The 10070-nt window shown below is 41.1% G+C and overlaps 1 protein-coding gene across 47 annotated transcripts in view; it reads left to right on the top strand.

Annotated features, from left to right (window-relative positions):
* Positions 1 to 10070, top strand: part of LOC123504409 (microtubule-actin cross-linking factor 1-like) — a 281273-nt gene that overhangs the window by 236815 nt on the left and 34388 nt on the right. For 43 of the 47 annotated variants that reach the window (XM_045254883.1, XM_045254879.1, XM_045254914.1 and 40 more), the window contains 5 exons: positions 6031 to 6195; positions 6317 to 6455; positions 6791 to 6997; positions 7386 to 7557; positions 9307 to 9444. In XM_045254883.1, the coding sequence (XP_045110818.1) occupies positions 6031 to 6195; positions 6317 to 6455; positions 6791 to 6997; positions 7386 to 7557; positions 9307 to 9444 (821 nt within the window). The remainder of the gene's footprint in view (positions 1 to 6030; positions 6196 to 6316; positions 6456 to 6790; positions 6998 to 7385; positions 7558 to 9306; positions 9445 to 10070) is intronic. The other 4 variants (XM_045254920.1, XM_045254892.1, XM_045254889.1 and 1 more) reach the window with 1 other exon arrangement.

The following is a 10070-nucleotide window of genomic DNA, read 5'->3' as shown; positions in this document are numbered from 1 at the left end:
TTGACATTAGAAGGATCTATGAGGTCAGAAGATTAATGGCCACAGTCTTCACTATTTTAATCCCCCACATGAGTTTCTGAAGCTGTGTAAAATCGCCGAATAGTAAGCAGAATGAATATGGAAACGCGTCATGGTACTGAAGGGCTTAAAACACATTCGACGGGTTGAGGTTTGAAAAGGGGAAGAAAATTAAGTACCAAGGTCGTTGTTCTTAGCTCTTCAGGGGTTTCACAAGTGGTATTTTCACAGGGCACTCCCAAGGACTCCCTCCAACACCACCACCACCACCACCACTCAGTATCTCTTCTCTGGTGTACAGTACCTATCCTGTATACTGTGAAAACTTGTACTCACGAACACACACACACACACACACACACACACACACACACACACACACACACACACACACACACACACACTCTCTCTCTCTCTCTCTCTCTCTCTCTCTGCGGTGATGAAAGGATTTGTAAATACGTAGAGAAACTGTGGCTCTTATGATTTCTTTTTTCATCCCGTTCATTATCTGAGCCAAGAAGGAAAACCGCCTTTATTTTTTTTTTCCCTCTCATTACCGCGAACTGTTGCATTGATGTTTGTAATCGTAAAGGAAACGTGAAAAGTGTACAGCCGGCAGTGTTGATCCTTTCACTGCGATATGCAAGACTTCACAGCACTAAAAGCACTTGATACTCGTATCTTCATAAGCACCTACAAGAGAGAAACGGATGAAAAAAAAAAGATAGATATGCAATTTCTAGGTAGTAAAATGTTTGGTTATGGCTACAAGAGGAAACGAAATAGTCTCAGAGAGGTTAGTGATTAAAGAAAGACGTATCAAATAGCTGTCAATGCGTTAAAATGATGTGGTGAATCAAGGTATAGTGTGTGGATGTGATGAAGACCCGGAGCTATACAGATGGACAGGTAGATAGATAGATAGACAGGCAGCTCACGAGAGACAAACAAACAGACAGAAGACTGGCAGCGCACGAGAGACAAACAGACAGACAGTCCACAATTAATTCCAGCAACAGAGGTTTTTGTCTTCATTACATTGTGGCGTCTTGTTTTACTTTCCTTTTTCTTTCTGTTCAGTCATTAGAAGAGTGTGGGTGCGGCTTCCGAGGAATGGAACGCTTGGCTGGGGGTGACGAGAGGGTGAGAGGTGGCTGGGGTGGGTGAGGGAAGAGAGGTGTTGAAAGACTGAAGGAATGAGAATGTTGTGACAGCGATCCAGGCGTGAGAAAGAATACATCTGATCTCCGTCGTAGGAAACAATAGATCTGCTGATGCGTGTATTTTTTCATTATGATCCTTTGTGATTGTGTGACGAGTGATACCTGTGGCTTATATTCTGAAACGCTTTACTTTCTCCCCATCACTGCTTTCCAAGGGCTCCAGTTGAAGATACTAGTGTATTTAGAGTATTTTTATGGTTTTGATGATAGACTGGCAAGATTTCTAGTTTATTAAAAGGGGAAACTGTCTTCAAAACTCGGCTAGTTCTCTCTGTGGCTTTGGAAAATTGTCGTATTGAGAGAGGAAGGAGTTTCTGAATACTAGCTTTACATTCTTACCGCTACGATCACCACCAGCGAGACTATTACCAAATACCGCCACCATCTAACGCCACCTGTGTGCCCCACTTCCCCCCACCTCTGCCCCCTGCAATCAACGCGCGCCTTGCTCTCAACACACTCGACCTTGCACCACACAGAAGCTTAGCACGATGCCTCCCTCCTTAGCAAGATGCGGATGTACACGTAGACTCAGAGGCTGAACAATACTTGGTTTCTAGTTGTTCGTGACGCGGCGAGACAGGTCTACCTTTATGAAGGATGAGGAGGGTGGGGGAAAGAAAGACAGAATAATGGTAGTGATGGTTTCCTCCTTATCCCCTTCAGTCCTGGGACACATTTTTTTGAGTTGTGGGTATGATTAGGTGATCTATGGAGGTCAGAAGGTCAATAGCCAGAGTCTTCACTATTTCAATCCCCACTTGAGTTTCTGAAGCTGTATAAAATCACCAAATTGTAACCTGAATGAATATGAAAACGCGTCATGGTACTGAAGGGGTTAAAGACTAGCGGGTATACTCTACACGTCAAGCAGTCAAGTAGTCACTGTGGAAGAATCTACCAGAGTATGAAGTTGGTAAAGTTTATATATGTGTTTACAGTTTCGGTGACGTTTTTTCCTCCTTTCGGCGCTCCACGCTTGAAGCTGAAAATATAATTGGTTTGAGTGAGGTGTACTTGTCATCGTAAATTAAGAACATATTTTTTAATTTATTTGAAGCACCGCGAGATCACGAGTGTGGGGATGGTCAGGATTCAAGGCCATGACGCAGGAACATCTTTTTACTACTATTGAGAATATAACCTTAGGAAGACCGCTCAGACAAAGGACTTGAGTGAGTGAGTGAGTGAAGAGCTCGGAACACACTCCTTCATACCCTCACGTCGCTATCTCCTAAGCTGTAAACGTGTGCTTGCGGGGCAGATAGACATGAAGAAAGATCTCGTGAAGTTTGTCAGAATCACGGGTTAATTGTATCCCCCGAGTCATGTATATTTCTACAAAGTCAGTGGTTTAATTTTAGATATTCATTACTAGTCTTCAGGTTCCAAGTAGAGGTTGGCTGATCAGTGTATTAACGTCATGGTATTGTCAATATGAGTGTGGGCGGGAAGCGGCCTTGTGAAGCTGCTCGTTCATCACAGCTCACCACCCTGCTAGGTATTGATGACCACACACACACACACACACACACACACACACACACACACACACACACACACACACACACACACACACACACACACACACACACACACACACACACACACACACACACATTTTTTGCTCCAGTGAGTTAGATTACTGTCTATCATTGTTAGGAATCTAGGTCGTGAATCTGCTTATGGTTAAAGCGAGCAATGGGTGATTTGTGTGGCCAGCAGAAGAATAGGAGGGGGGCAGAAGCTAAAGACGTCGAGGTTGAGGTGGCGGCGGAAACATCAGGAGAGAGGGAGGGATGGGTGTGTTGTGTGCGTGATGAGCCACGGCTGGATGCTGGTGGTGGTGGTGGTGGTGGTGTTTGTGGCAAGGTGTGGCAAAGCAAGCACTGACGGGACAGCTCTGCGAGACAAGATGCAAGGTAGGTCAAGGGTAAGATGGAGCGAGGCGTGTGTGGGGAGGGTGTGTGGCGTGAGGAGCGGGGCATGTGAGGCATAACAACGAGGAGCACAATGGAGGGTGACGCAGCACCACTCTAATAGCGCCCTAGACACTCTCTTGGCCTAGGTACAGCGTGTCCCTGATTTGCAAGACGGACGTGACGACGAAATAAAGCAGCGCGTCGCCAGGGCAGTGCTGGACACGTTGCGGGATGATGATTTTTTTTTTTTTTCTTTTGAAAATAATTCAAGTAAAATATACAGTAGCATTTCTCGGGGAAAAATATACGTTAAGAAAATAAGAATAATGGTCGTCATTGTCTTCTTTACTGCATAAAGCAACAATGAATATTGAAATAGACTGAACTTAAACTAGTGGCAGGTCTGTCATTGAAGATGTTGCAATACTCGTATCGGAATGTCTGTACTACACCTGATGAGATCCCACGCTTGTACCGCGCCCCTGCTGGCCAGGCCGAGGTCTGCCAGCAAGGAGTGACGAATTCAGACATCACAGTGAAGTTTATCGTGTATTATACTGAGTGAACATGATCAGCTCCCCGATCACTTGATTCCAGTGAATAGTAAACGTGGAAACCCAACAGGAACCACATCCTGTTTTCAGTATAGTATGTAAATGACGCTAACTGTTGTTGTGAATCTTTCCTCGTCATTACGCACCCCCGATACTGTGTGTGTGTGTGTGTGTGTGTGTGTGTGTGTGTGTGTGTGTGTGTGTGTGTGTGTGTGTGTGATGCATCACCATTTAGTTGGTAAAGCCATATTCATATTTCCGAGTTATACTGTTCTGTTGTAATTTCTCATAGCACTTGTAATTTGTCGCCACCACTAATGCATAATATATTTTGTGTGTATCTCTGTTCATCAACATTGCCTTTAAAATTCATGAAATCGAACAAAGCAAACAGATTGAGGTAAGCAATCATTTGGCTGCCTTTTTAAGATATTACATCATTCCTGTTAGGAGAAAGACCATCTATTTTAAGTCGTGCTTTTATTACCCAGGATGTGTCATTGACCATCAGTGATAACAGAACTGGAAGTTGTGAAATTATTTTGTGCGTAATTAAAGTTGTCAGACGACGTGTTAGTTAGCGGCGCCTCTCTGGCAGTCCCTACTCATACACTTCATGCGGCGGCACGACCGCTGCCCTGCCCGGCACACCAGCCTGTCCGCGTGTCTGTGCGGATGTCTTCTGTACGCCGACTAACAAGATCATACTTAAAAGGATTCTCATGCAGGTCATTGAAAAGAAAATTATTATTAATTTTGTTGTACTAACGGTTGTGTTGTACTACCAGTATTTGTAATTAAATGATAGTAGCACTATATAGTAAGTAGCAGCAGTGATGCTACTGCTGTTGCTGCTTCCCCTGTTACTATTAATGCTACAACTGTACAAAGCAAAGCCGCATTTATTTTTGTGCGGCGTCATGAGTGGTCTTTTTGTTCCGGCGCATTCCATTACTCCGTTTCCGTTTTTGTGGAAGCCGACATAAACAACAGGCAACAGATTTCCATATCCATACGAAAACTATCATCATTCGCGTCTTTACTTCGTTTTTACTTTTTTCTTTCTTTGTTTTTATTTGGTGTTCGGGAGCAGATGGGAGAGGCGTTACTTGAAGTGGGAGTGATCACGATGATGGTGATATTGGCTAAGATGAAGGAGCCGGCCAACCGTTTATTTACTAGTGTGGTGAGCCAGGTGATTGCAATAAAGAAGGCGCTGGAACACCTATCCTTGCAGGACTGGCAGTGCCTCAGCTCCACTCCTGTAGTCGGTTCAGTGTTTAGGATTACTAGCCAGGCACGACACCTGCAGATCTTCGTGGAGGAGCGAGATCCACGTGAGCCCTCCCCTCGCTGCTCATCTCCTTGCCACCGTTATGCAGCAGCTGTAACAGTACTCGTCCTTTGCTGCACAATTATCGTGCTCAGAATATACAAGCATCGCATAACAGTAAGGTCTCGTGGCATCATACGATCCTATGCCAAGAGAAAGCTGAAGAGAATTTTGCTTGGAATACCTCGTCGCGCGAAAATTATTTTCCTTGTGTTTGTCGGAGAAATGATCGGAGAAATGAAAAAGAGCGTCACCATCGGACTTGCGAAGGCAGCGGCCAATGAACTGATGAATTTGGTGAGTGATGGCTGCCGTCGGATGGCTAAGTAAATCATTGTCCTTTTCATCTTTGGTCACGAGTATTCGGATGTGAATGTGACCTTCTTAATGAAAGAAATTATGAGTACTTGTTACTTTCTTACGTCGCGTCATTCTTGTAGTAGTAATAGTAATATAGTTGTTGTTGTTATCCGTGTGGCCTTGTTGGAATAAAATGGTTTTTGTATTGGTGACAGCTTTCTCGCCGCATTACTCAACTTGTAGAGTAATATCATTTTTTTTCACCTCATTCGCCAGAATTTGGCGTCTACAGTAGAGAGGGCTTAAGATTGGTGTTTCTGCGAAAAGGTTAATTAATTAAGTCGATTATAAAAAGTAATTGCACATTGACATGAGAGATGCGCGTGTGGCAATGTCTGCCTCACTCGCGGTGGAATTTATAGAGGTCAGCTTTCTACCTAAAACAAAACACACTCCACATAGCACTGATATGGCAGGGAGAGGCCGCCCCCTTCATCTGCACAACGACAACATGCGTGATGCGCCGATCGCCCCTTCTCCAAACACACGTATCGTTCCCAAATAACCCTAGCTGGCGCCTTATGACTTAGCTGTCGCGACGCAGTAATCAATTATCAACACACACACACACACACACACACAATGATTTCATATGGGCTCATGAAATGTTTCATTAACAGGTTCGAGAAGGTAGTGGAGAAGTCCGAGACACGTGGCCAGCACCTGGAGAATGTGTCGACCCAGCTTGACGCCTTCACGGTCTCCGTGGAGCACTTCGAGGAATGGTACATCGAGATCGTGGAGGTTATCGAGTCCCGGGAAGTCCTTGCCTTGGACATTGAAAGGTAAACTTTAACTGTTTCAAATAACCCTTGAAAGATTCAAGTTTGCTGGTGCTTCACAGCACCTGCCCAGTGTCATGAAACACTAACCGATATGGGGTCCTTTTCCCTGCCGTTGTTACAGCTATGCCAGGAAGATCGATGAAATCTCCCGCCAGCGAGATTCCCGCTCTGATGACTTCGATGGCATGATAAGGACTGGCAAGGAACTTGTCACCAAGAAAGACGTCACTGACACAGCACCAGTCAAAGACAAGATTAAGGTAATTTTCGTCTTCCTTGTGATAACCTGTATGCATATTTCACTTCCTGTAACTGTATATGCAAAACTAGTTCGTCAAAAGATATATTTAAGTGCAGCTCATTAGAAATATTACCCGTTCAAGAATATTTTTTCCATCAGAGCTTAGAATCACTGACGTTTTTGGCTCAACTGATATTCAAATTAATCAAGTCTAGCATGGAAAATACTGATGTGAAGGAAATGTCAGGGAGCCTATATACTTTATTATAATAAAGGTAAAGAAAATTTTATGCATAGTTACATGAGAACTAATGATTTTTCATGCCCTAGTAACCATTGAAATTTTATCCAAAGAACTTGGAGGGCCAGTGGAAAGAGCTCAATGATGTGCTTGATGAGCGTGCACGCAATGGCAAGGAGCGCTCTGAGCAACTGCTGGCCTACGAACAGCTGCGTGACCGCTGCATCCAGTGGCTCACCACCACAGAGAACATGCTTGATAATGCACAACCTGTTGGCTTAGAGCAAGATATTGTGAAAAAACAGACTGATGATCTCAAGGTTAGTTTGCTAATAACTTTTCTGGGTATAATTTCCATTTATTTACACAGATTTCTTTATTCTAACTCCTTGGAAAGTTTTAATTTACTGAAAAGGAAAGAGTAGCTATTACAAAATAATACTCCATTTTTTGTTATCCATATGACACACTTCACACTTTTCACATCATGTTACCAGTTCATGAGTGTGTACTTTGTTGACCACAGTTTCTGGATGACACAACTCCTTTGAAATTTTAGACCATTTGTTATTTCTCAGCAGCTTGTAACTTGACCTCCATTAATACATGTTCTTTATGCACAACCAATCTTGCTGAAGTTCACACTGATGTAATTTCTAGATAGATCATAACCTAATACTAGTGAATTAATTATTTACTTCATTGCAGCCAATTCTGAAGGAGTACAGAGAGTACGGCACCACCATTGACAAACTTAACGAGCTGGGCAATGCCTATGATGCCTTGTTGAGAGGAGAGCGGCCAGAGAGTCCCACCAGGCGACGCTCTTCTGTCACCCCCGTCAAGCGTCCATCCATCACCTCGCCTCTTAAATCGCCAGGTATTGCACTGACACTTTATTCGTTGTGCTGGAGTATGTGTTTGCAGCTGCCATGGAAGTTATGATCTCTTGAAAGTTTCCATGATTTGTCTTCCTTTGGCCAAATATGAGTGCACCGGCTTCTTCCTTATTGTGGCTTTTGCAGTGTTGCATAAAACTAGAAGGCTAAGTTATGATTTTTATCTGTGGGTATATCAGAATGCTAGACACAGATTCTTTATAATAGAGTTATGCACAAGGAGGAATATAGTAAGTTTAAATGCAATGCTGCTGCTTTCAGTTTTTTTGGTTTTGAAAAGTTTTTTATATCTCTGTTCCACAAGGCTCTATTGTTTTAGTCATTCAAAAAGTGACAACTAGAGTTATGGTATGCTTGCTTTTGCACACCAAAAGCAGTTGCTCAAAATTTGTATTGCCTTGCAAAAGTTTTCAATATTTTTTTTGCATGTAACATTTTGGTTCACTTATTTTTCTTAAAACCACACATTGAATTGCCTTTAAGCACACTTCTACACTTGCTATTTAAACCATAAACATGACAAAATCATTTTCAAAATTCATATAAAGCACTAACACATCATGCCATTCCTACTGCTGATTGGCCTCTGTCGCCCCAGCCAGGTCTAAGGAAGTAACATTTCCAAAAAAAGTAAATCAGTTTGTAAAGTTGATACAAATTGATTGTCTATAGATTTAACAAATAGAAGATGATACAAAATATTACTTATTGAACAATTTCCTACAAGATACACATTCTCCACTGATCTCCACTTTAAACACTTGATATACTGTTGGCAAGTCTCATGGAGATTGATCCACAAAAATTTATCACTTTTCACATCTGGATCCATTTCAACAAGTAAGAATGTGTGAACCTTGTCCCTATACACAGCAGTTAGCAGTGCACACTCTCTCTCTCTCTCTCTCTCTCTCTCTCTCTCTCTCTCTCTCTCTCTCTCTCTCTCTCTCTCTCTCTCTCTCTCTCTCTCTCTCTCTCTCTCTCTCTCTCTCTCTCTCTCTCTCTCTCTCTCTCTCTCTCTCTCTCTCTCTCTCTCTCTCTCTCTCTCTCTCTCTCTTTTTTATTATTGATCGATTCATTCATTTTGTAAACACTGATTTGCTTGTCCTCCCATGTCCAACACCCTGGTATATGATGAACAATCTCAAAGAAACAGATCCTTCACACTTGTCTTCGTGTGAGCCATCAGTGGGTAACTGCATTTAGTGGATCCTGTGGTTTCCTGCTTTCTTGTTTAAGGGAAGGTTTTCAGGGATAAGAGATGACCTTTTCTTTTATCACTCTACCCACTGCAAGGAAAAATTATGAATGATTTATGATCGGAAATAACATGATACATTAAAATCATTTAGAACATGCATAGTTTTTAAGTGTCGTACATTTAAACATCATTTCCACATTTCTACAATTTAATGGCCTTAGATGGCATGCCTTGTAATTCCTTAACAAAAAATTCAAGACTATGCTTGGAGGTATTAGAAAATCTGTCTGTCAATATTTTCTCAGTCATTAAGCCTTGCCAAGTCTGCTATCACTGTAAGGCACACAGCGGCACCTGTCAGGACATCACTAAGTGCAGTTACCCATTACACTTAATTTGCAATCATTTTCAACATCCTTTGCTGGAAGGCCTTTGAGATTGTTGATTGATCTATAGAAAGCTTTATGAATTCCTGTTCTCTTGCTTTGGCTGGAAGATGCATTTTGTTGGGGTTTGTGTGTGTTTGTAGTGAGGCGAGTGTCACAAGACGCACGTGGTTCCTCACCATCCCACAAGTTGATGGGCTTCAATGGCTCTGGTCCCATGTCACCAATCCCTGGAGGTTATGCTAGCAGACGCACTTCACAAGAAGGATTCCACCTCGATGGTTAGTCAGTGTGTCTATGGTTGTTGCACAAACGATGCTGATAAAAGGTCTGCGGTCAATGCATGAAAGGCTTTACTTCATTAGTAATATTAAGTCATTGTTTTGTATCTTTCATATAAGAGAAAAGATATTTTTTTTTGTTGGTTAATTACTCATAAAGAAGATTTCAGCTTTTTCGTCTTGGTAATATATATATATATATATATATATATATATATATATATATATATATATATATATATATATATATATATATATATATATATATATATATATATATATATATATATATATATATATATATATATATATATATATATATATATATATATATATATATATATATATATATATATATATATATATATATATATATATATATATATATATATATATATATATATATATATATATATATATATATATATATATATATATATATATATATATATATATATATATATATATATATATATATATATATATATATATATATAATTTTCTTTCATTCTGTATAGTGTAAGAGTTGCAGCAAAAAGAGTGTAGAACTTTGTGAAAGGACTCTTTGATGTGCTGATTTGCACTCTCTTGAAGTATTAAAGGTCTAACATAACACACACTGCTTT

Source organism: Portunus trituberculatus, chromosome 16 (assembly GCF_017591435.1).
Source record: "Portunus trituberculatus isolate SZX2019 chromosome 16, ASM1759143v1, whole genome shotgun sequence".
Classification (NCBI taxonomy): domain Eukaryota; kingdom Metazoa; phylum Arthropoda; class Malacostraca; order Decapoda; family Portunidae; genus Portunus; species Portunus trituberculatus.
Note: the sequence above shows the minus strand (reverse complement) of the source record. Positions and strands in the feature narration are given on the sequence as shown.